Source organism: Delphinus delphis, chromosome 10, assembly GCF_949987515.2.
Source record: "Delphinus delphis chromosome 10, mDelDel1.2, whole genome shotgun sequence".
Classification (NCBI taxonomy): Eukaryota; Metazoa; Chordata; class Mammalia; order Artiodactyla; family Delphinidae; genus Delphinus; species Delphinus delphis.
The window spans coordinates 65,241,150-65,268,038 of NC_082692.2; the positions used below are offsets into that span (position 1 = coordinate 65,241,150).

Genomic DNA, 26,889 nt, shown 5'->3' on the forward strand with positions numbered 1-26,889 from the left:
ATGAATTTTAATGTCTGGAATATCAAAGAGATGCTCAGTATTCCCTCAGGCTCTGGGTAAGTTTTCTGGTTATATACTCTGATACTTAAGAGGATCTTATAGTTGCACTGATTTCATAGAAACAGGCTCCCCTTCCTATTAGTTTATAGTAATAGGGTTACCTGATATAGCTTCTTCCCTTTCTCTTCCCTCTCTTGTCACCACTGCACCCTCCCATATTTGTCTTTTTCCTTTTGCCTATTTTCTGATTATAAAAGCAGTATCAATGGCTATGTGTGTTAATTGAGTAATGACTCTGTCCAGCACTGGACCTAGGGACTATGAGAGTTAGACATGGTCCAACATCTGGAAACGCTCACCTCATTTGGAGCAATTGCTATTGAAACAGCAAGGATCAAACTCAAGACAATGTTCAGATAAGTGTTCAATTGTGTAGTACAATTTGTAGGCACCATGAAATCAAGAACCACTCCAACTGTTGACAGGGCTCATTGAGATACTGCCCCCTCTACTACTCCACTGAGGTACTTATATTGGTGTCCACTAGCCATGCAGTAGGCCTGCCATTGCTAACTTGGTGGGCGTACCCCAGAAGTAGTATATATTAAGGGATTTCCAATTGTTTTGGTATGCTTTTATCATTGGATAGTTTCTTTTCTTCCTAACACCTTCCTAAAGACAGCAAAAAACCTAAAACATTGTTGTTGTTGTTGTTTCTCTTAAAAAGAAGAAAAGAGCTTACAATTGATACAGAGTAGGGGGGAAAAAATCTATGCCTAATTCCAGATCGTAGCTTTAAGATGTGAATCCTACAGGACTTCTGTAGGCTTACAGAGCTGTTTCTTTTCCAGCCCAGCTAATTATTCTCTTTGACCTAAGAGGGGAGACACAGAGAGCTATTTAGCTATTTTGAGCAGTGATTATGCAAATCATATTATATGTGTGCAGCCTATTACCTTAGCTAATCTTAGAAAATGATTCTATGAGTCAAAATAATGTCTCTGTTCTGAGCAAGTAGGGTTTCTTTTTGTCTTGTATTAATAAATAATGATTCGTTTAGCTTAGAATATGTACTTATAGGCTATCTATTTTAAATCTAACATTTGGAAAAGGAATGATCTACGTGTACGTGTTTTAATGAAAAGCATGTTTTCTTGGGTTACACAACAGCATTAAGTAACACAAATTGTTACCGAGGTGTCTTTCAAGTAAAACTTGAAGACTATATATTTTACTTGTCTGTCCACTTACGTGCTGTCTCTGTAGTAGGCTTAGTACACTGTGTTCAAGTGTGATTGTATCATTATCAATATCATTATCCCCTTCATATGTGAGATTTAGACTGGCATAAGTATCCATGGGAAGCAATTTGGAAGTCCACAGCTGGAAGTATTTAGAACAAGCAAGGATATGACACTAAAAGTGTGAAAGGGAATAACACAATGTTTAATGGATCTTTCTTTGTGCAAACCTGAGTTGATCATATTCTTCAGTCTGGATGAGGCCTATTTTAGTCTGCTTGGGCTGCCATAACAGAGTACAATAAACTGGATGGCTTAAATAACAGAAATTTATTTTCTCACAGTTCTAGAGATTGAAAGTCCTAGAACCCTATGCCAGCATGATTGGTTTTGGGTGAAGACTCCCTTCTTGGCTTGCAGACAGCTGCCTTTTTCTGTGTCCTCACATGGTGAGAGAGAAAGAATGAGGGCCAGCTCTTTGGTGTCTCTTCTTAAAAGGACACTAATCCTGGGCTTCCCTGGTGGCGCAGTGGTTGAGAGTCTGCCTGCCAATGCAGGGCACATGGGTTCGTGCCCTGATCCGGGAAGATCCCACATGCCACGGAGCAGCTGGGCCCGTGAGCCATGGCCGCTGAGCCTGCGCGTCTGGAGCCTGTGCTCCGCAACGGGAGAGGCCACAACACTGAGAGGCCCGCGTATCGCAAAAAAAAAAAAAAAAAAAAAGGACATTAATCCTATCATGAGGGTCCCACTCTCCTCACCTCTTCGAACCGTAATTACCTTCTAAAGGCCCCATTTCCAAAAACTGTCAAAATAGAGCTTAGGGCTTCAACACATGAATTTTTGGAGGACACAAACATTCAGTCCATATCTAGGTCTATCTTGTGTTTGTTGTATTATAGCTCCTTCTCTCCCTCCAATCCTGCTCCTTTCCTTCCCTACAGACACACAATCTAGGAGACTTAATATGTATCCTTCCAATTAACCTTCTACATACTCAGTTACATACTTGTTTGGTGTGTATGATGTATCCTTATAAATTACATTAATGTATGAGAGAGTTCATTAAATTTTTACTTTTTCTGCACTCAAAAATTATATTTTTGAGACTTATCCATATGGTTATATGTAAATCTAGCTTATTGCTTCTGACTACTGCATCAGTTATATGCATAAGCCATATTTTATTTTTAATCTATTCCCTTAGTGATGAACAAATTCAACCTTTTAAAAGATAATGTTCTCTTAATCCCTAAAGATTTTGTGAACTTTGATATCCAAAATGGTGTTATAGTACATAATGTTATAGTACAAGGAATAATGGTGTTACTCCTTAATGTTTGAAATTCCATCTGATTGTTCCCAGGTTGTTGTAATTGAAATGTCTGGCATTCAAAATTTCCTTGTTTCTTTACATGTAGTACTGGCAGTGTGCAGGGGACTAGGAGGTCAAAAAAAGCTAGCATTCTGCCCAGAATATTCTAAAATAGTTTTGAATTATGGTTTCATTTGCCCACTTGATATACTTGTATTTTCTTGCTTAATTTCAGGGCCACTAAGTCATCTAACTGGAATAATAATCAGACTGATTACTCTGGTCTCAGTGATTCCCAGTTCCTTTTTGGATCCCAGTTCTGTCCAGAAAGTTCAGAGACCCCGTCAACACCCTTGGACTTTGGTGTCCACTTGAGACATCCAAAACAGTCACAACAGAATTCTCTGGATGTAAGTCTGAATCCCAGAATCTCTGCACATGTTTCACAGTCATTATGGACATAAACTGTAAAGAAGACTTATTCTGCTGGGTTATATTTTAGAGTTGTACATCTCTAAGGATTACTGTCCTAAATAGATTTGTGCTTGATTGGTGACTCATTTGACTTGGTAGTGTGAAATGGAAAACATATTTATATTTGCATTTTCTTCCATTACTAAAACAATATATTAGAATAGTGCAAGTACTTTGACTACTCCTAGGGAGTGCCAAATATTGCATGACATTTAACTCCTTGAAGAAGGAGATGAGGATATTGAGGCCTAAGCTGATGAATAAGGGCCAGAATGAGGAACAGAATCTCTTGATTTTTTGAGACCAGCCTATCTTATTTTGTGAGTCAGAAATATTTTTATATATTTACTTAGTTTGATGTAGAACAAGATCTAACTATACACAGACGTAACTGCATCATATAGGGACTTAATGAATAAGATTAGGTCAATACTTTAAGTTATTAAGGTATGATCTGAGATAAATATTTTAGTACAAAAATTGGTACTCAGTGATATGAAGGAGTAAATGTACTGCCTGAATGTTCCAGAGTAAGTTTTGCCTCAGAATGCAGGAAATGGCTCACCATATGCCTGCATCACAGTCAAATTTATCAACAAGTTTAGTTCATCAGCAACTGAGCAACAGCAATTTGAATTAAACTTATTAATATAAAAACTTTAACACATCATCTCAAGACAGCATAATTTTCTGTTGCTGCCTTTAAATTTATGCAATTGATTTTAAGCCATTTTAGCTGACATTTTAAATACCTCTGGTCTGGTAAGGCAGAAATTATATTAGTAAAAAGAGTTGCTTTGTTTTAATATAATGTTCTGGTACATATGAAATAAAAAGGAAATACTACATGCTATATTGTATTTTATGGTTTGCACTTAAGTGTGACTCTGCTTTGTATAGAAAATAGTGCATGCTATAAATATTTTTATGTGTGAAATGCTATGATTTTTTTTTTCCATTGAACAGAGTGAACCTAGTATTTTCATAAAGTACCAAACAAAACCCCAGCTGTTTGGAAGAGATACAAAAGATGGAGGCTTATTTCCTCTTCCTTTGTCAGTTGGAAAATCAAAAGGCCTCTTGGAACAGTTTGAGGAGAAAAAGAAAACTGCAAAAGACAAATGTGACAGGTACACAAACCTTTCAAGTGGATGAAACAGCTCCTCTCTTCTGAGCGAAGCAGAAAATGGAATGTCAGTAGTCGAAAAATTCAGTTTCAGCATGATAGCATTCTTGCCTTTACAGCTCATCTAATAATTACTCTTTATTTGTTTTCTTGTCACTGTGACTTATGGCTGCCACAGTTTTGAGCTCTCTAAATATTAAGCTAAAGAACTTCTCAGAGAAATGCAATATTCAAGTAATGTTATATTTATTCTGCCTAAAATTCTGCCCTTTAATTTTTTTTTTCAGATCATCAGAATTAGGAAATTAGTTAATATTTGTTTTAGGGTCAAGAATATAGCACATGAATTCTTAAGTCATAGTTCAGGCTGATTTTCTCACTTTGAAATGGTATTTTTAAAGATATACCCTAGGGCTTCCCTGGTGATGCAATGGTTGAGAGTCCGCCTGCCGATGCAGGGGACATGGGTTCTTGCCCGGGTCCAGGAAGATCCCACATGCCGCGGAGCGGCTGGGCCTGTGAGCCATGGCCGCTGAGCCTGCCTGTCCAGAGCCTGTGCTGTGCAACGGGAGAGGCCACAACAGTGAGAGGCCTGCATACCGCAAAAAAAAAAAAAAAAGATATACCCTAAATTTTATACATATTCTTATTCGCTACATATATATGTGTGTGTATATATATAAGCAAATATTAGGGCTACTATATTAATTTGTAAATGAATAAGTGGCAGTCACTGAGGAAATTAACTTGTTCATTTCTTGGTAGTAAGTTATTAACAGGACATCTTTAGGTATCATAGAAATCATAACACCCAAGCAGAAATATACTTTATTATTTCTGTAACAGTAAAGATGTATCACTTAGCATCACCACTAGTACTTTCATGTCGAAAAAGCTAGAATTTCTTTAAAAATTCTAGATTAGGAATTCTTTAAAATTAGGAATTCTTTAAAAGACTAGGTATCTTTTCCACTGTATACTTACATTCCTTTAGAGAGAAAAGCAAAATGCTCTATACGAAGTGTTTGATTCTGCTGATAAATAAACATTTCCCAGATGCTGACAGACTTCCTTCCCCTAGGAATCTAGGCTCTAGGACTCATAACAATGGTAGAGTACTGCAGATGATCAGGCTCCTCTCATCTTACTGCTTCAGATAAATTAGTCTTAATTTTTTTGTTCTCTGGGCTTTTGTATTACATTTTATTTGATCAAGATTTCTGTAGCTAAGGCACTTCCCTGGTGGTCCAGTGGCTAAGACACCATGCTCCCAATTCAGGGGGCCCGGGTTTGATCCATGGTAGGGGAACTAGATCCCACATGCCGCAACTAAAAAAAAAAAGATCCAGCATACTGCAACTAAGACCCAGTGCAGCCAAACAAATAAATAAAGAAATAAGATTTCTGTAGCTAAAAAAACTTTTTTTGAAACATTAAGTCCTTCTTGATATTTCCTTCCTCCCTCCCTCCCTCCCTTCCTTTCTTTATTTCATTTTTCATTTCCTTTTTTTTTTTGTAGTAAAATGAGTTTCTTTTTTTTTTTGGCCATGTGGCTTGTGGGATCTTACTTCCCAGACCAGGGATTGAACCCAGGCCCTCGGCAGTGAGAGCATGGAGTCCTAACCACTGGACCGCCAGGGAATTCCCAGAAATGAGTTTCTGTTAATGATTATTTACAAGATGGCTGGCAAAAAATAAATAGTATTTATATAGAGAGAACAGATGATAAGGACACTGAAGAATCTCTTCTCTATTTAAAAAATTTCAAGCTTACAATATTGATTTAAATGCTAAGCAGAAAATCATAATTTTAATAAATTCTGGCAAAAACAACCCCCAAGATTTTAGATTCCTTGTTTTCTGTCAATAAGTGCTTATCAGAAATGTGGTGCGGAATGAGAAATTTTTAAATGAGAAAGAGAAAGCATACCACTGTAAATTTGGAAGCAGGAAAATGATAAGGCATGGTACCGAGTTCAAACATAAAGAGATGCTACAAATCAATAAGACATGGATTTACATATTGTGTTTTGAAAGTACATGTTTTCCCAAATGTATAGAAAGGGCATATGAGGTTAAGATATCTCAAAAGAAGCCTTAATCATTCAGATTGCATTTGTTATGACTCAAATAAAAACCCACCTCAAACTAGCCTGGACAAAAAGGAGGATATATTAGCTCTCTTAACCAATCTGGGAAGGGCAGGGAATGAAATGAAATCAGAATCTGTCTCTTTTCTGTGCTTCTCTCTCCGTCTATACTTCATTCTCTCCTACTAGAGATCAGCTTCCTATTAACACAGAAAAAGAGACTCTCACCCCTTAGTTACAATTTGAAAATCCTAGTGAAAGCTTCTGATGGGCTTGTTTATTAGGTTGTGGGGGGGTAAGGGGAGGGGGCTGTGACTGGAAGTCCTCACCAGAATCACTTTGTGGATGCAGAAAGAAGCAATTCCCCATTAGAGCTGGATGCTGGGCACACCAGACAATGGATATCCATTACCCAGATTCTTATTTTTTAATCAGTCATATTTGAGAAAACAGATCAGTCTCATAACCAATGAATAACCTAAGGACCACAAATAGATTATAAAATGAACCATGGGGACTTCCCTGGTGGTGCAGTGGTTAAGAATCCGCCTGCCAATGCAGGGGACACGGGTTTGAGCCCTGGTCCGGGAAGATCCCACATGCCACAGAGCAACTAAGCCCATGTGCTTCAACTACTGAGCCTGTGCTCTAGAGCCCGTGAGTCACAACTACTGAGCCTGTGTGCCACAACTACTGAAGCCCACATGCCTAGAGTCCATGCTCCGCAACAAGAGAAGCCACTGCAATGAGAAACCCATGCACCACAAGGAAGAGTAGCCCCCACTCACTGTAACTAGAGAAAGCCTGCACACAGCAACAAACACCCAACACAGCCAAAAATAAATAAATAAAATAATTTTTTTTAAAAAGAAAACATATGGATGGCAAATAAATACATTAAAAGTTTCTCAACACCATTAGCCATTTTGGAAATAAAACTTGAAATCATAATGAGATATTACTGCTTATCTGTTAGCATGGCTAAAATTAAAACAAACAAAAACTGAAAATACCAAGTGCCGAGCAAGGATATAGACCAAATGGAAATCTTGTTGGTGGAATTGCAAAATGATACAGCCCCTTTGGAAAAGTTTGACAGTTTCTTATAAAATTAAACATAATTCACTATATGGCTCTGCAGTTCTACTCCTAGGTATTTATCCTAGATAAATGAAAATTTATGTTTACACAGAAGCCTATGCAATAACGTTTATAGTAGCCTTGCTCATAATCACCAAAAACTGGACACAACTCAAATGTCCTTCTATGTATGAATGGATAAACAAACAATGGTATGTCCATACGATGGAACACTACTCAGCAATGAAAAGGAATAAACTATTGCTATACAACAACATGGCTGAATCTCAAAAGCACTATGCTAAGCGAAAGAAATCACAAAGGTTGCATACTCTATGATTCCATTTAAATGACATTCTGAGAAAAGCAAAACTATAGGGATGGGTATCAGATCAGTGATTACCAAGGGTTATGGTGTGGGCTGGACTTTACCACAAAGAGACAGCATAAAAGATTTTTTTTGGATACTGTCTTATATCCTGGTTGTAATGGTGGTTACATGAATCCTAATTTTGTGTTAAAACTCATAGAACTGTGTATACACACACACACATACAAATTTCTATGTTAATTTAAATTTTTTAAAGTGTTAAAAATTATTAAAAGATATTGGGTGGTTCATTTTATTAGTTAGGATTATGTTCAGCTGCATTGACGTATATACACTCATTCTCATTATAATAATAGAAAATTTTAAAAGATGTTTATTTTTCTTTAATGCAAAAATCATCCTGAAGTGTGTGGTCCAGGGCTAGAATAATGGCTTCATGGACCTCAAGGATCTGGCTCCTTCCAGCAGTGTGGTCTGCCATCCCTAAAGTATGACCCCCCCACCCCTGCCATCCTCACACTGCTTGGAGGCTGCTGCAATTCCAGCTGTTACATCAGAGTTCCAGACAGCTGATGGATGAGCAAAGGAAGAAGGGTATCTTCCTGTCCCTTTAGGATTCTTTTTTTTTTCTTGGCCACACCATGTAGCTTGCAGGATTTCAGTTCCCCGACCAGGTATTGAACCCAGGCCCATGGCAGTGAAAGCACAGAGTCCTAACCACTGGACTGACAGGGAATTCCCTAGGATTCTTCTTGGAAGTTGCATGCAACACTTTTGCTTATATCTCACAGTGGCTAAAATTTACTCACATGGCCACACCTAGATGCAAGGGAGTCTGGGAATGTCATCTATCTGGGTGGCAGTGCATGGAGGGTGAGGATCAAGAATCTAATTTCCAAGGAAGAAAATGAGGCCAATTTAAGTTTCTGCCACAGTTGTACAATTGCCAACAACTACCTGCCATGGACAACTTCCCAAACAAAGTCTCAAAATTAGTCCAGGGCAGATTCTGCTGCCCACTACCCCCTGCCCAGAATGCACTAGACCCTTCCCTGCATTGTAGTCAGTGTAGTCCTGGTCACTTTTCTTTTCTTTTTTTTTTTTTTTGATGTGGTCCCTTTTTAAGATCTTTATTGAATTTGTTACAAAATTGCTCCGTTTTATGTTTTTTTGGGGGGTTTTTGGTGATTGTTTTATTGTTTTTTGGCTGCGAGGCATGTGGGATCTTAGCTCCCCGACCAGGGATCGAACCTGCACCCCCTGCACTGGAAGGCGAAGTGTTAACCACTGGACCACCAGGGAAGTCCCGAGTCCTGGACAATTTTATCAGTCCCATGGCGCTCCATCTTTCTACTACTATTGCCATAGCGACCAGAAAAGAGAGCTCACAGTCTTTTTCTCCTGACTCCCAGTCTGGCAAGGCATGTGTGAGGAGAGAGCTCAGGGTTCAGGAAAAGCTCAGAAAGCAAGCCTCTGGCACCCTCAGCCTCAAGAGGAGGAAAGAGAGACTCTACTCCTCCCTAAGATCCCTAACCTGAGGAACTCCTCAAACAGGAAAGAGGGTCAGATGCAGAACAAACTAAAATAAAGAATCTAGACTTTTCACTCTAAATATAAATTTGTAGATTCTGTAGTAGAGGTTTCATCCAATGCTTTGCGAGCCCTGAGGACAGGCTTCCAGCTCTGACTGGGGGCGTCAGGAAAGACTCCATCCAAGGGAGCACATCTAAACTGAGTGGGAGTTTTGGGCAGAGATCTTGGGTCTGTCAGATTTTCAAGTCTGCCTCTGAATCAACTTACTCTGTGAACCACCACTAACTCTGCTCTATTTTTGAGTATTTTCTTTCTTTCTTTTTAAATTTATTTATTTAATTTATTATTTTTGGCTGCGTTGGGTCTTTGTTGCTGCGCGTGGGCTTTCTCTAGTTGCGGCGAGCAGGGGCTACTCTTCGTTCCAGTGCACAGGCTTCTCATTGCAGTGGCTTCTCTTGTTGTGCAGCATGGGCTCTAGGCACACAGGCTTCAGTAGTTGTGGCTCTCAGGCTCTAGAGTGCAGGCTCAGTAGTTGTGGTGCACGAGCTTAGTTGCTCTGCTGCATGTGGGATCTTCCTGGACCAGAGCTCGAACCCATGTCCCCTGCATTGGCATGCGGATTCTTAAACATTGCGCCACCAGGGAAGCCCTATTTTTGTGTATTTTCAAAAATAAAAATGGGATAGTTTCCTATGGACTATTCTGCAATCTGTTTTTTAAATTTAATAATATTAAATGACTATATTTCTGTTTCATCTACAAAATCATTTCTGTGGTTGCATTGTACTCTATTATATGGACCATTTAGGGGGTTATGTTTTTTTTCTGTTTCTTTTATTTTGTGGTACGCGGGCCTCTCACTGTTGTGGCCTCTCCCATTGCGGAGCACAGGCTCCAGACGCGCAGGCTCCGGACGCGCAGGCCCAGCGGCCATGGCTCATGGGCCTAGCCGCTCTGCGGCATGTGGGATCTTCCCGGACCGGGGCATGAACCTGTGTCCCCTGCATCAGCAGGCGGACTCTCAACCACTGCGCCACCAGGGAAGCCCGGAGGTTATGTTTTAAATGTTTAATACAGCATGAGACATGCAAAGAATACACAATGAGATAATGATAATCTTTTCAACAAATGATGCTGGGAAAACTGGGTCCTTATGCAAAAGAATGGAAAAGGACCCTTATCTTATACCATACACAAAAGTCAACTCAAAATGGATTAAAGACTTAAACGTGAGACTTGAAACCGTAGAACACCTAGAAGAAAACATAGGGAAAAAGCTTCTTGACGTTGGTCCTGGCAATGATGTCTTGGATATGACACCAAAAGCACACGCAACAAAAGGAAAAATAGACAAGTGGGATTACATCAAACTACAGGCGTCCCTCAGTATCCAAAGGAGATTGGTTCCAGGAGACCCTACATATACCAAAATCCACTGATGCTCAAGTCCCATAGCCCTCTATATCTTCAGGTTTTGAATCCACAAACTCAGCCAACTGCAGATGGAAATTTCTGTCCATGGTTGGATGAATCTGCACATGCAAAACCCTCGAACACAAAGGGCCAACTATGTTTATTGAAAAAAATCTGCATATAAGTGGACCCATGAATATCAAACCTATGTTGTTTAAGGGTCAACTGTAAAAAAGTTTCTGCACAGCAAATGAAACAAAGAAAATGAAAAGGCAAACTTTCCTGGTGGCACAGTGATTAAGAATCTGCCTGCCAATGCAGGGGGCACGGGTTTGATCCCTGGTCTGGGAAGATCCCACATGCTGTGGAGCAACTAAGCCCGTGTGCCACAACTACTGAGCCTGTGCTCTAGAGCGTGCAAGCCACAACTACCGAGCCCACGTGCCACAACTACTGAAGCCCACACACCTGGAGCCCATGCTCTGCAACAAGAGAAGCCACCACAATGAGAAGCCCATGCACCTCAACGAACAGTAGCCCTGGCTCACCACAACTAGAGAAAGCCCACATGCAGCAATGAAGACCCAATGCAGCCAAAAGAAAAAAAGAAAAAAAGAAAAAAAGAAAACAAAAAGGCAACCCATGGGATAGAAAACATTTGCAAACCATATATCTGATAAAGGTTAATATAAAACATATAAGGAACACCTACAACCCAATAGCAAAAACAAACAAAAACAAAAAAACAAAATATCTGGATTAAAAGACAAGCAAAGGAATTGAATAGACAGTTCTCCAAAGAAGACATACTAATGGCCATCAGGTATATGAAAAGTGCTCAACTTTGCTAATTATCAGGGAAATGCTTATCAAAACCACAATTAGATATCATCTCACACCTGTCAGAATGGCTATCATTAAAAAAATAACAAATGCTGGCAAGTATATGGAGAAAAGGGAACTCTTGTACACTGTTGGTGGGAGTAGACACTGGTGCAGCCACTTTATTTTTTCTAATTTAAAAGAAAAAATTTTTTTTTGGCCATGCTGCGTGGCTTACAGGACCTCAGTTCCCCGACCAGGGATCAAACATGCATCCTTGGCAGTGAAAGCGCGGAGTCCTAACCACTGGACTGCCAGGGAATTCCTTGGTGCCGCCACTTTAGAAAACAGCATGGAGGTTCCACAAAAAATTATAAATAGAACTACCATATGATCCAGCAATTCCACTTCTAAGTATATACTCAAAGGAATTGAAATCAGGATCTTTAAGAGATATCTGCACTCTCATGTTCATCACAGCATTATTTACAATAGCCAAGACATGGAAATAACCTAAATATCTATCAGTGGATGAATGGAAAAGAAAATGTGGTATGTACATACAATGAAATATTCTTCAGCCTTAAAAAAGAAGGAAATCCTTCCAGTTGTGACAACATGAATGAACCTGGAGGACATTATGCTAAATGAAATAAGCCAGACATAGAAGGACAAATACTAACTATATGCTACCACTTATATGAGTGTAAAATAATCAAACTCATAGGAGCAGAGAGTAGAATGGTGGTTGTTGTTGGGGGAGTTGTGGGGGAAACAGGCAGAATTAGTCAAAGGGTACAAAGTTTCAGTTTATACAAGATGAATAAATCCTAGAGACCTGTACAGCATAGTGCCTATACTTGACAATGCTCTGTTGTATACTTTAAAATTTGGTAAGAGGGTAGATCTTTTTTAAGTATTCTTATCCCTACTACTAATAAATAAAAGAGGGTGAAAGGAAACTTTTGGAGGTGATGGATGTATTTATGGCATAGATTGTGGAGACGGTTTCACAGTTGTATACTTATCTCCAAACTTGTATACATTAAATATGTACAGCTTCTTGTGTGTTAATCATACCTCAATAAAGTAATTAAAAAAAAACCCAACTTGAGTACTGACCACTCAGAACAGATGATGACTACAAGCAATTGGCACAGCTATGTCCTTGTACAAGATTGGAAGTTCTTTTTGTTCAAAATTTGTAAAGCATTGCTGCATTGTCTTATAGCTCTCTGTGTGCTTTTAAGAGGTCTGCTGCCATTCTGATTCCTGATCCTGTGTATGTCACTTGCTTTTTTATTTCTGGAAATTTTTAGGATCTTCTCATTATCCTTAGAGTTTGGAAATTTTACAGCAATGTGGTTTGATGTGCCTTGTCATAGCCCTGGGCATTGGGGAATTACTTTTGACCTATAACTTGTGTCTTTTGGTTTGGGGAATTTTTCTTTTATTATATCTTTGAAAACCTCCTTTTCACTCTTCTTTTTCCTGGATCTGCAATTTTGGGCATGCATTGAATCTCCTGCACTGATCCTCTAATTTTTTTTTTTTTTACTACCTACTTATTTTTCATCTCTTTGTCTTTTGCTCTATTTTCCATCATATTTCCATACTGTATCTTCTAGTTATTCTATTTGTTTAATTTCTGCTATTTTTAATTTATAAGTTCCCTTTCTTAGTCTCTGCTTTTATACTTTAATAGCATTCTGTTCTCATCCTTAATTTTTTCATTTTAATATTTTTATTGTTTTCAGGTAATGTCTTAATCTTATTCATAAAACCATAAGGTTTGTAGATTTCCAAACGGTTCTATCAAATTCTTCTTTTAAAGTCAGTCTTTTGGACAATCCTGCAGCCTGTGGAATGAAAGCCACATTCACAGAAAGACAGACAAAATGGAAAGGCAGAGGACTATGTACCAGATGAAGAAACAAGATAAAACTCCAGAAAAACAACTAAATGAAGTGGAGATAGGCAACCTTCCAGAAAAAGAATTCAGAATAATGATAGTGAAGATGATCCAGGACCTCAGGAAAAGAATGAAGGCAAGGATCGAGAAGATGCAAGAAACATTTAACAAAGACCTAGAAGAATTAAAGAACAAACACCTAGAAGAATTAAAGAACAAACAAACAGAGATGAACAATACAATAACTGAAATGAAAAATACACTAGAAGGAATCAATAGCAGAATAACTGAGGCAGAAGAATGGATAAGTGACCTGGAAGACAGAATGGGTGGAATTCACTGCCATGAAACAGAATAAAGCAAAAAGAATGAAAAGTAAGAAGACAGCCTAAAAGACCTCTGGGACAACATTAAGTGCACCAACATTCGCATTATAGGGGTCCCAGGAGGAGAAGAGAGAAAGGACCCGAGAAAATATTTGAAGAGGTTATGGTCGAAAACTTCCCTAACGTGGGAAAGGAAACAGCCACCCAAGTCCAGGAAGCGCAGAGAGTCCCAGGCAAGATAAAACCAAGGAGACACATGCTAAGACACATAGTAATCAAACTGACAAAAATTAAAGACAAAGAAAAATTATTAAAAGCAACAAGGGATAAAACGACAAATAACATACAAGGGAACTCCCATAAGGCTAACAGCTGATTTCTCAGCAGAAACTCTACAAGCCAGAAGGGAGTGGCATGATATATTTAAAATGATGAAAGGGAAGAACCTACAACCAAGATTACTCTACCTGGCAAGGACCTCATTCATATTCGATGGAGAAATCAAAAGCTTTACAGACAAGCAAAAGCTAAGAGAATTCAGCACCACCAAATCAGTTCTACAACAAATGCTAAAGGAACTTCTCTAAGTGGGAAACACAAGAGAATAAAAGCACCTACAAAAACAAACCCAAAACAATTAAGAAAATGGTAATAGGAACATACATATCGATAATTACCCTAAACGTGAATAGATTAAATGCTCCAACCCAAAGACACAGGCTTGCTGAATGGATTCAAAAACAAGACCCATATATATGCTGTCTACAAGAGACCCACTTCAGATCTAGGGACACATAAAGACTGGAAGCAAGGGGATGGAAAAAGATATTCCATGCAAATGGAAATCAAAAGAAAGCTGCAATAGCAATACTCATATCAGATAAAATAGACTTTAAAATGAAGAATGTTACAAGAGACAAAGAAGGACACTACATAATGATGAGGGGATCAATCCAAGAAGAAGATAAAACAATTATAAATATATATGCACCCAACATAGTAGCACGTCAATACATAAGGCAACTGCTAACAGCTATAAAAGAGGAAATTGACAGTAATACAATAATAGTGGGGGACTTTAACACCTCACTTACACCAATGGACAGGTCATCCAGACAGAAAATAAATAAGGAAACACAAGCTTTAAGTGACACAATACCAGATATATTTAATTGATATTTATAGGATATTACATCCAAAAACAGCAGATTACACTTTCTTCTCAAGTGCACGTGGAACATTCTCCAGAATAGATCACACCTTGGGTCACAAATCAAGCCTCGGTAAATTTAAGAAAACTGAAATCATATCAAGCATCTTTTCTGACCACAACGCTATGAGCTTAGAAATAAATTACAGGGAAAAAACCGTAAAAAACACAAACACATGGAGGCAAACAATACATTACTAAATAACTAAGAGATCACTGAAAAAATCAAAGAGGAAATCAAAAAATACCTAGAGACAAATGACAACTAAAACATGACGATCCAAAACCTATGGGATGCAGCAAAAGCAGTTCTAAGAGGGAATTTTATAGCAATACAATCCTACCTCAAGAAACAAGAGGGACTTCCCTGGTAGCGCAGTGGTTAAGAATCCACCTGCCAATGCAGGGGACACGGGTTCCAGCCCTGGTCCAGGAAGATCCCACATGCCGCGGAGCAACTAAGCCCGTGTGCCACAATTACTGAGCCTGTGCTCTAGAGCCTGCAAGCCACAACTACTGAGCCCACGTGCCACAGCTACTGAAGCCCATGCACCTAGATCCTGTGCTCCACAACAAGAGAAGTCACTGCAATGAGAAGCCCGTGTACCACAATGAAGAGTAGCCCCCGTCTGCCACAACTAGAGAAAGCCCGTGCACAGCAATGAAGACCCAACACAGCCCTAAATAAATAAATAAATAATTTTTAAAAAAGAAACAAGAAAAATCTCAAATAAACAATCTAACCTTACACCTAAAGGAACTAGAGAAAGAAGAACAAACAAAACCCAAAGTTAGTAGAAGGAAAGAAATCATAAAGATCAGAGCAGAAATAAATGAAATAGAAACAAAGAAAACAATAACAAAGACTCAATAAAACTAAAAGCTTGTTCTTTGAGAAGATAAACAAAATTGATAAATGTTTAGCCAGACTCATCAAAAAAAAGAGGGAGAGGGCTTCCCTGGTGGCGCAGTGGTTGAGAGCCCGCCTGCCGATGCAGGGGACACAGGTTCGTGCCCCGGTCCGGGAAGATCCCACATGCCACGGAGCGGCTGGGCCCGTGAGCCATGGCCGCTGAGCCTGCACGTCCAGAGCGTGTGCTCCACAGCAGGAGAGGCCACAGCAGTGAGAGGCCTGCGTACCGCAAAAAAAAAAAAAAAAAAAAGTAAGGAGAGGACTCAAATCAATAAAATCAGAAATAAAAAAGGAGAAGTTATGATGGACACTACAGAAATACAAAGCATCATAAGAGACTACTACGAGCAACTCTACGCCAATAAAATGGACAACCTGGAAGAAATGGACAAATTCTTAGACAGGTATAACCTTCCAAGACTGAACCAGGAAGAAATAGAAAATATGAACAGACCAATCACAAGTAATGAAATTGAAACTGTGATTAACAATCTTCCAACAAACAAAAGTTCAGGACCAGATGGCTTCACAGGTGAATTTTATCAAACATTTAGAAAAGAGCTAACACCAATCCTCCTCAAACTCTTCCAAAAAATTGCAGAGGAAGGAACACTCCCAAACTCATTCTACAAGGCCAACATCACCCTGATACCAAAACCAGACAAAGATATTACAAAAAAAAGAAAATTATAGACAAATATCACTGATGAATATAGATGCAAAAATCCTCAACAAAATACTAGCAAACAGAATCCAACAACACATTAAAAGGATCATACACCATGATCAAGTGGGATTTATCCCAGGGATGCAAGGATTCTTCAGTATACGCAAATCAATCAATGTAATATACCATATTAACAAACTGAAGAATAAAAACCATATGATCATCTCAATAGATGCAGAAAAAACTTCTGACAAAATTCAACACCCATTTATGACAAAAACTCTCCAGAAAGTGGGCACAGAGGGAACCTACCTCAACATAATAAAGGCCATATACGACAAACCCACAGCAAACATCATTCTGAATGGTGAAAAACTGAAAGCATTTCCTCTAAGATCAGGAACAAGACAAGGATGTCCACTCTCGCCACTATTATTCAACATAGTTTTGGAAGTCCTAGCCACGGCAATCAGAGAAGAAAAAGAAATAACAAGAATACAAATTGGAAAAGAAGTAAAACTGTCACTCTGCATGTGACATGATATTATACATAGATTAAAAAAATTAAAAAAAATAGTCTTTTGAAGCATCCATAAGACTTTGGTATGAAGAGTTGTCCTATTGGGGTTCAAAAATTGATACTTGCGGGCTTCCCTGGTGGTGCAGTGGTTGAGGGTCCACCTGCCGATGCAGGGGACGTGGGTTCGTGCCCCGGTCCGGGAGGACCCCACGTGCCGCGGAGCGGCTGGGCCTGTGGGCTGTGGCTGCTGGGCCTGCGCGTCCGGAGCCTGTGCTCCGCAGCGGGAGAGGCCGCGGCAGTGAGGGGCCCGCGTACCACCAAAAAAAAAAAAAAAAAAAAAAAAAAAAAGATTTGCATTTGTATAGATTAAAAAAACAAAAATCTGTAAAAGTTTTTAATGACGACCCTTGTCTGATTTTTTTCAAAAGAGGGATATTTATTTGAGGAATAATTGTGAAAATTTCTTTTTCATTAGAAATTAATATTGTTCCCAGAACTGTCTCTATATTATCTCATTCTTACTGTCAAAATAATAGTCATTAGATTAAGATGTATCCAGGAATTTGGGGCTATCAGAAAGAAATCACTATCCTCTGAAGCCATGTTTGCCATAAAAATGAAAGCTGGTCTGTTCTACTGTAGTAACCATTTGAATTGCTAAAATGCAACCTCATTTAAGATCCATGTAGAGTAAATTTAAAAAAACAAAAAAGTGTTTTGCTTTGGAAATTATTGGAAAAGTCAGTGTTCTCCTTTTTTCCATCTGGGCAGTAAGGTTTCTCAGAGTTGAGTCTTCAACTCTGATCAAGCACCGTTTTGATGCTGCACTAGGTAGAGTCCAGCCATGTTTATGGAATCAATTCTGTTGCATACTGTTTCAATATTTCGCAAAGATTTACTTTCTTTTTTCTCTCCTATTTTAGTGAGACTCTATACAATTTCATTTCCCATATCAAAGAAAGCATTAACAGGGTAAGTATGCCACATTTCAAGGCATTAGAACATCTTGCATTTTAAGAAGTTTAATAATTATATTGTATTGACTTCTGTTTGTGTAGAATAGCAATATTTTAACTACCCGTTTTTATCATTAAATGACAGTTCACCAAGTTAATAAAATAAGGCAACAGTCTGTGAATTATTTCCTAATTTTGGGTTTCTTAAGTTACAGACATCTGTGGAAAAATTTGAGGAACATCTCAATTCCAGAAGCCAATCTATTTTGGATTCTTTGGAAACTGTGGCCAAGACATGTGAGTGTCGAGTTTGAGGTTATCAGTAGGGGGCACTGGTGAGCAGTGAATGTGAACTTTCTGACCCTAGCCAGATTTCTGCCAGTGGTGAGGTTCCATACAGTGTTTCAGATGAGAGAATGGGTACATAAGATTAGCCCTGAAGAGATGTGGAGCTGAACTAGGTAGTGGGCTTCACCTCTATATGGGAATGCCGTGGTCCCTCTATGCCTTTTCTGGAGCACCAATCCTCCACCCAGTAACCCTGCTGCCTCAGGACAGATAGTTCTACCAGGTTTCTCATCTCACTGCTTGAAGTGAATCAAGGGCATCCCTGGTTCTCAAATGAATTGCTGGCTGTGCTGTCTATAAAGGCTCCCTTGCTCCCTTAGGACTTAGAAATAAAGACAGTGCTCCTTTAGGAGTTAGAAATACTCTAGTCACCTACTGTTCTTGCTTCCTTCATTTCAATGAGAGCTGTTCTGTAGTGAATCACAGCATCTTTCTCAATTTCAGTTACAGTCTGTGGTTTGTAAAGTCCTCTGCTCTGCCAATTAGTGATTTACATTTAGGTGAAACCATGGTTCAGGCCCTTATTTGACCATTACACACGTCTCCTTAGGTGAACACTTCCCTGGAACCAACAGCTTCTCAGCTAAACAGCAAGATGATGACTGCATGTGCACTTGTTTGCATTTGTCTGTGTGTTTATTTTTTATTTTAAACAAATTGAAGTCAACTTATTCAAATGCCATGGGATGGATTGCTCATGATTTACAAAAATTAATGCCTTTGTGTAACTTAGAAATTAATCCCCATCTGTCTACAAAGAAGCACTGTACTGTCTGCTGGCTTCCAACCTGAATATCCCACACACAGGGCAACTGTGCATCTGCTTGGAAACCAGTTCTGGAAATAACTTATTTTAAGTGTGCAAGGAAAGCACTCTCTTTACTTGTTATGTTTAAAACTGGGTGAAGTACAAAAAGGAGAATTGCAGCAAATGTGTGGCATTTAAGGCCCAGAATAGGGAATGGAAGTGCTCAAGGCCCCAACACAGAATGAAGGCAGAGAGAGGAGCAGAACTGAGTCTGGCTTATAGTAGGCATGGGGATCCTGATCCTTCACCCCTGACGGTTTCTTAACTTTCAGAGCTTAAGACTCAAGAGAGCCACATTGATAAGGCAAACAGTAACAAACACTGTGGCACTACATTAATTAAAAGCCAGGTTGTTCTTAAAAATAGGCACAAGGAGCCTGTCCAGAATCATTCCCTTTCTTGGTAGGTAGTGATCAGGAACAGGAAGTTAGTCATTGAGAGAGGAACCAGGCAAATCCCCTGTCATATAGCTAGGCCCAGTCCAGCTAGCCTAGAGCACTGAACTTGCCAGTCAGTGCATTCTGCAGGCTTTCAGGATGCACTCACTGTGCTTGTAAGGGAACAGGGAAGATACTATGTGAAAGCACTGTCTTGGGTTATTATGTAATTCATACCTTCACAGAATGAGGTCATGAAATCTTTCCCCAGTCACATTCTGCCTATACAACGAGAAGGATCACTCAAGGCCATCTAATCTAACTCCTCTTCTTCTTCAGCTGAGGACACCAAGGACCAGAGTAATAGAATAAATTACCAAGGGCATCCACATCTCACTTTGTCTTGGGTTTAGGTGGGGTAATTAGTAGAAAGCAGTACTTTCACCTAATACATATAAGTTCTATTGAAAAATATGGTCATAAAAAAAAAAAAAAATATGGTCATTAGGAGAATAAAAAGGAGGGGCCACTATCAAAATCAGAGAATGACTCTTTTGGAAAATAGATAACTCCATACGTCAAAATTAATTCCATATGAATCAATATATTGTGTGGTGATTAAATCATTAAAAGAACTGTAAAAAGCATGAGCAACATTTTTATAATTTTAGAGTGAGAAATGCCTTTCTGAGCAAGGCACATATAATTGTTGAGCAGAGTAAGGTCCATCTATATGAACCATGTTGGAATGGAAATATTTATTAATTGTTAAATGAAAACAGCAAGGTACTGCTTATGTGCACATAGTTTGCTCCAGGACACATCTTGTGGAGGAGTGAGATCAGTCAGTGAAAATTGGGAAGGGTATCCTGAGAAAAAGGGGGACTGAGCAAACTCCTCTTGTACATGGAGGCTTCCAGACCCTTTCTCAGGCGGCTTTCATTAGCACAGCAGGGAGAGCAAAACTAGTGTTAAAGGAGAATCACTGGCCATTAGTGGAAAAGCATCAGAATATGACCTCATCTCAATGGAGCCCTTGTCAAATCACTAAAATAGAAATAAACAAAATCATCTTCAAGGACAGAGACAAGGTGGCGGCGAGTAGGAGGACCTTGAGCTCACCTCCTCTCACGAGCACACCAGAATCACAACTAACTGCTGAACAACCATCGATAAAAAAAGACTGGAATCTACCAAAAAAAGATATTCTATATCCAAAGACATAAAGAAGAAACCACGAGACGGTAGGAGTGGCGCACTCACAATATAATCAAATCCCATACCACCCGGGTGGGCGACCCACAAACTGGAGAGTAATTATATCACAGAAGTTCTCTCACAGGAGTGAGAGCTCCGAGCCCCGTGCCAGGCTCCCCAGCCTAGGGGTCTGGCATGGGGAGGAAGAGCCCTCAGAGCATGTGGCTTTGAAGGGCAGCAGGGCTTGATTGCAGGCGCCACAGGACTGGGGAAAACAGAGACTCCACGCTTGGAGGGTGTGCACAAGGTCCTGCACGCACCGGGGTCCCAGGGCAAAAGCAGTGACTTCACAGAAGTCGGGGCCAGACCTACCTGCTGGTCTTGGAGGGTCTCCTGGGGAGGCAGGGGGCGGGGGTGGCTATGGCTCTCTCTGGGGTCATAAAAGCTGGTGGTGGACATAGCAGGGACGTGAACTCTGTCTGGAGGCAGACATTTTGCGGCCATGGCACCGAGACCTGGCCCCACCCAACAGCCTGTAAGCTCCAGTGCTGGGACGCCTCAAGCCAAACAAAATCATCTTTTTTCTAAAAAATATTAATTAATTTATTTATTTTGGCTGCACCGGGTCTTAGTTGTGGCACGCAGGCTCTTAGTTGCGGCATGCATGCAGGAACTAGTTCCCTGACCAGGGATCGAACCTGGGCCCCCTGCATTGGGAGTGCGGAGTCCTACCCCCTGGACCACCAGGGAAGTCCCTAAACAAAATCATCTTCACAAGAAAATAGAGATATTGGCAGTGCACTCAGCGGTCCCTCAGATCTGTCTCTTACTTCAACAGTGTTTGGATGGAACAGATGCAGGGATGCCCCTTGCTCCAAACTCTGACCAACCCCCAACCTTTTTTCCAGTCACAACCTTCGCAATCAGCCACTCAGCTATCCTTGGCCACCGGGACCAGCCAACACCATTTTTTGAGCTTAACTCCTTATTACCCATCAACCATGAGCTCCCGGATTCGTCAGAATTATTCCACCAAGGTAGAGGCTATCGTCAACTGCCTGGTCAACATGCATCTGCAGGCCTCTTACACCTACCTCTCTCTGGTAGTGATGATGTAGCTCTGGAGGGCATGGGCCACTTTTTCTGTGAATTGGCTGAGGAGAATCGTGAGGGCGCCGAGTGTCTCTTGAAAAGGCAAAACCAGCACAGCGGCCGAAGCTATCTCAAGATGAGTGGGGTAAAACCCAGGACGCTATGGAAGCCGCCGTGCTCAGGGAGAAGAACCTGAACCAGGTCCTTGTGGACCTGCACGCCCTAGGTTCTGCCCGCACAGGCCCCCACCTCTCTGACTTCCGGGAGAGCTGCTTCCTGGAGGAGCAGGTGAAGGTCATCAAGAAGATGGCGACCACCTGACTAATCTCCCCAGGCTGGCTGGTCCCCAGGCTGGGCTGGGCCAGTACCTCTTCCAAAGGCTCACCCTCAAGCATGACTAAGAGCCTCCAGAGCCCAGCGGCCTCTGAAGAGCCCCTCTGGTGTCAGGCCTTCTACCTGAAGCCCCTCTCTGCAGCCACTAGGCAGCTTTTTAACCACCCTGGACCCCTCTCCCAAGCCTTGGACCAAATGGAAACAATAAAGCTTTTTGCAGAAAAAAAAAAAAAAGAAAGAAAGAAAGGGAGGAAGGGAGGGAGAAAGAAACTAGAGATATTGTCCAGAATATGGAAGTGGATTTTAAACGGCATTTTCACTAAAAAGCTAAAAATTTGTTTATAGACAAAGCAGAAATGAAATGAGTCTCCTTCTAGAGAACACACACACACACACACACACACACACACACACACGCTTGCACGTGCACACACACACAGGATCTATAACCTAAACGTGGATATGCACATGTATTGATACAAAATTCCAGAAACTGCTCTTAACGTTAAATCCAGGAAGCAGGACCAAGGTCTTCATGGGAGAGATTCGATCATTTTTCATTGTATGCCTGTTTATACTGTTATAGTTTTGTTTTGTTTTTGGCTGCGCCATGCAGCATGCAGGATCTTAGATTCCCCACCAGGAATCGAATCTGTGCCCCCTGCATTGAGAGCACAGAGTCTTAACCACTGCGCCACCAGGGAAGCCCCTTTTATAGTTTTTAAAAGAAAAAAATTCAATAGACTTTGGAAGTAATACCTCAATACAAAAGCTCTTTAAAGGAGAAGACCCTGAACATATGTTTCCCAAGGACAAAGAAAGAATATGTGGGACCACAGACTGATGCTTACTGAGTACTGAATCTAGAATTGAACACTTTGCTTGCCTTCCTCATTTTCTGTTCCTAAGAAACATTGATATTTAGGAACTCAACTAGGGTAGGACAATTACATTTGCTTTCTACTACAAATATCAACATGGATGTCTGGAAAAATATTTCACTAATTGAGTTTAGGGGCAGGAATCCAGTACTTGAAATATAAGTAAACACCCTTTTTCTAATTGCTTGACACATTGAATTTAACTTGCGTTGAGTAATAGAAAATTTGCTTTCTAAAAAAATTCTTACATTTTTTATTGTGGTAAAATACACATAACATAAAATTTGCCACTTTTTACTTTTTTTCCCCCAAGACCACACTGGCTTGTCTATTCCTAGTCATCACAGGCTCTTTCTTGCCTCAGAATTTTTGCACTTGCTGTTTCCTCTAGCTGAATAACCTCTCCCTAATCTTTGCAGGGCTAGCTGCTCCTTATCTTTCTGGTTTCACCTTACATGACTCTTATCTCTGATGACCTTATCTAAAGTAGGTGCCCCCACCCTCTTATTTTTATTATATTTCCTATTAGAGCACTTATCACAATTTTCATTTATTAATGTGCATGTTTGTTTACTTGTTATTTTTTTCTTCTTCAAGACTGCAAAGTTCATGTAAGGAGTTTTGTTCAAGATTGTTTCCATGCACCTAGCACAGTGTCTGATAATAAACCTTCAGATAAAACTGTAAATCTCCAATTAATATGTTCAAACACATTGGGGAGTCTTTCTGTTTCACTTTTTCATTAGAGGTGTCCTGCCTGGAGCTCAGCCTCCAGCTCCAGATTGGGCAGGCTATGCTTTATGTCCTCTTCTTAGGACTTCACCATCATTCTGAGGATCCTTTTTTTTTTTTCTCCCATTCCTGAGGGATGGAAGCAGGAGTACTGTAAACCAAGGGAACAGCGTGTTCAAAAGCCAATGGTGAAGCGCTTCCCTGGTGGTGCAGTGGTTGAGAGTCCGCCAGCCGATGCAGGGGACATGGGTTCTTGCCCTGGTCCGGGAAGATCCCACATGCCGCGGAGCGGCTAGGCCCGTGGGCCATGGCTGCTGAGCCTGCGCGTCCAGAGCCTGTGCTCCTCAACGGGAAAGGCCACAGCAGTGAGAGGCCCGTGTACCGCAAAAAAAAAAAAAAAAAAAAGCCAATGGTGGAAGAGAGATTGCTTAGGCAGAACTCAGAGATGCAGAGGATAGTGAGTCAAAGGGAAGTGAGCCTGGGTCTTGTTAGCCAATTTATTGAAAGATTTGGACTTCATCCAGTGGCCTGTGGGGTACCATTGAAAGTTCCAGTGACCGTTTTAGAGGAGGCATGATCATATCTACATTCTAGGAAGATCACTCTGATGACAGGGCCAAGAAGGCTGGCCAAAGAGGACATTGGTGTCATCATCTGGGCAGCAGGTTTCAGAGTCCCCAGCAGGTGCTAAGGTTGAGTCTGCTTTGGCCAGGATGTTCTCAGGGAGGGAGGGAAGAAGAGACAGTGGAGGAACCACCCTGTTCTTACTTTCTCTCCTCACCAGGGCTGATCTGGATGGCTAGAGTTCTGGGTGTTGGCAGAGCAGGCTCTGGTAGCCCGTGCCGGGTTCCAGCTTCTCCCTCTCCACGACTGTGGCCTGGGCAGGGTGGGCATAGCATAGTCTTCATGTGGTGAATTGTCATTGTTTTGTATTTAGTGCAAGAGACCATGAAGGCCCAGAGTGATCTGGTGTTGGAAACAGTGCGGGACAAATGCAACATGGAACAGGCCATCCTTGAGCTGCAAAAGAGATTTGAAGGTGTAAGTGTAGACCCTGACCCCTTTCCTCAAGTGTGTTTATGGTTTTGTTACTAAGACCTAGAGAGACACCTTTAAAATTGCAAATTTCAGCCAAGAACAGAGGCCACCACAGGCCCCTTGGTAACAGGCCAGGGTAGAGGCCAGCTTCCTTTCCCAAGGTTCTCTGGCATGATGTGGACCCTAGGGACCCTGCTCCAGAGTGTAGCCATGTATCCCCTGTATAGTACCCAGCAAGGGACAAGGTTTTGATCTGCTGGCCCATCCTTTGTTTTGTTCACATGTTATATTGTGCATTCTGAGTTGCACTGTCCGTAACTCCCTTCTTTCTCATTGCCTTTCTTTAGAGACAAGCAGAGTTTATAGAAATGAAGTCCAACCTGAAGCACTTTGAAGTTTTAGTTGCTCAGCAGAGTAAGGACTTCCAGCAGCTGTATGAGCAGCTAGGCCAGCTGAATATGCCCAGTGTCCTAGCAGAGCTAAATCAATTGATCTCTGTCTCTCGGATACCCAGACATGTGAAGGACAGTGCTTCTCAGACTTCACCACCTCTGGCCCAGAGCCTCAGTTTCACCAGGCAGGAGAAATATGCCTCTGAGGAACCAGTTATGTGGCAGGCCCAGGCCCTCCCTGCTGCATGCAATCTTAGTGTGGGCTCCTTGAGGCCTGGGGAGTCTGGCGTCTGGGGTGAGGGAGCAAAGAGTAGTGCTCTCCAAGAAGAGGCTGTGCCGCTGGCAGTTGGAACTGGCAAAAGAAACAGGCAAATCAAGGACAAGGCAGTGCAGACTAACTGCCAGAATTGTGCTATTACTAAAACAGGCTCTGAGAATGATGGCTCTGGCATCCTGGGCCACAAGATGCCTGAAGACAGGGACCTGGTTTCCCAAGGAGCTTCGCGGCTTATATCCCTGGATTTAAACAACTTTGCAACCAGCATTAAGAACACCTGCCAAAAATGTCAAGCCAAAGGCATGTTTTCATGTAACCCTTGTGAACAAAGGTTGGTGACTGAACAGAAAGGCAGAACTGTAGAAAGAGGGGGGAAAGGCAAGAAGCAGCCTCCCAGGAAAGCCCCCAGAAGCAGGCTCCTAGCCAGGAAGCAAGAACAAACCCCAAGCAAAACCTGTGCTTCCAATTCTAAATATCCTCACCCTCCAGTTTCCATCCCACAAAGTCCCCCCCAAGGGTGGCAGGAACCCATTGCTCAGCCCCTGCATCTTCAGGGCCCCAGGAGCCCCACAAAACCAGTCTGCTCTGCTCTGAGAGGAACAGTCATGCCCAGTAAGACAGCAAGGGCAGTGCAAGGGAATCTCTTGCAGTACAGGGGGCATGCTTCCCAAGACAACAGCCTGCTTTCTCACAGTTCCCAGGGGGACCAACAGATGAGCTGGTTCAGTGACCTCAGCATCAGAAAAGAGCCCCCTCAGTGCAAGGAGCCAAGGAAGAATATGCTCTATGACCTGGGTTTTGATAGCAGTGATGATGGCTTCTGACCAGCCCATAGTGAATTCAGCTGATGGTTTATTGGTCTCAGCTGGAAAGACAAATCACAGAACTTTGGGCTGGCTAACAGCAGAAAGTTCCCAAAGGCCTGCCTGGATCCCTCAGGGTCAGAGGCTATGCTTTGGAGGGAGTGGTGGTCAGTGCAGGGCTGGGGAGCAGATCCAGCATTCTGGGTACCAGGTGCTGCCCATGACAAAGCATAGGGATAAATACACCCTTATTTAGGGGAATGAAATGTGTGCAGAGGTGGTGGTGAGAGCTGGGGCAGCAGCCTGGGTGTGGGGCATAAGGAGGAGGGTGTTGTGTTTGGTAGAAGGAGGGCTGCCTTCCATATGGAATATCCAGTAGAAGAAGGGCTCTCACAAAACTGTTGGTGTGGCAGGATGTCTCCCAAACACAACATTTTTGGTCTTCAAACATTTCCTTCACATGACCAATATCTTTCTGGGCCTCAGGATTTTTTTAAATTATTATTTGTATCCAGTTTTGCTGCAAGAGCATCTGCATTTTTTGGTCAGTGGAAATATTATAGGGCACACACAAAGTCAGACTTCCTGTGAACAGAGAAATATAAAGCCACCAAGAAAAGAGAGGTGACATGCACCAAATGCCGGGAACCACACTCTTCACAGGCACACGGTTCCATTTTTC

General features: G+C 41.3%; 1 protein-coding gene across 1 annotated transcript; it reads left to right on the plus strand.

The window, feature by feature from the left end:
• Positions 1 to 26,228, plus strand: IHO1 (interactor of HORMAD1 1). The gene is made up of 7 exons (XM_060021443.1): positions 1 to 56; positions 2,792 to 2,966; positions 3,997 to 4,160; positions 17,897 to 17,945; positions 18,139 to 18,226; positions 24,635 to 24,738; positions 25,083 to 26,228. The coding sequence occupies exons 1-7, from the start codon at positions 1 to 3 to the stop codon at positions 26,226 to 26,228; spliced, it is 1,782 nt and encodes a 593-aa protein (XP_059877426.1).
• Positions 26,229 to 26,889: the final 661 nt, after the last annotated feature.

What these genes read in the sequence shown, in the direction of transcription:
- IHO1 (XM_060021443.1), top strand. Translation starts at nt 1, where the DNA reads ATGAATTTTAATGTCTGGAATATCAAAGAGATGCTCAGTATTCCCTCA. An exon ending in AGTATTCCCTCAGGCTCTGG is followed by an intron (nt 57 to 2,791) that starts GTAAGTTTTCTG and finishes GCTTAATTTCAG; the next exon opens with GGCCACTAAGTCATCTAACT. An exon ending in GCAAAAGACAAATGTGACAG is followed by an intron (nt 4,161 to 17,896) that starts GTACACAAACCT and finishes CTCCTATTTTAG; the next exon opens with TGAGACTCTATACAATTTCA.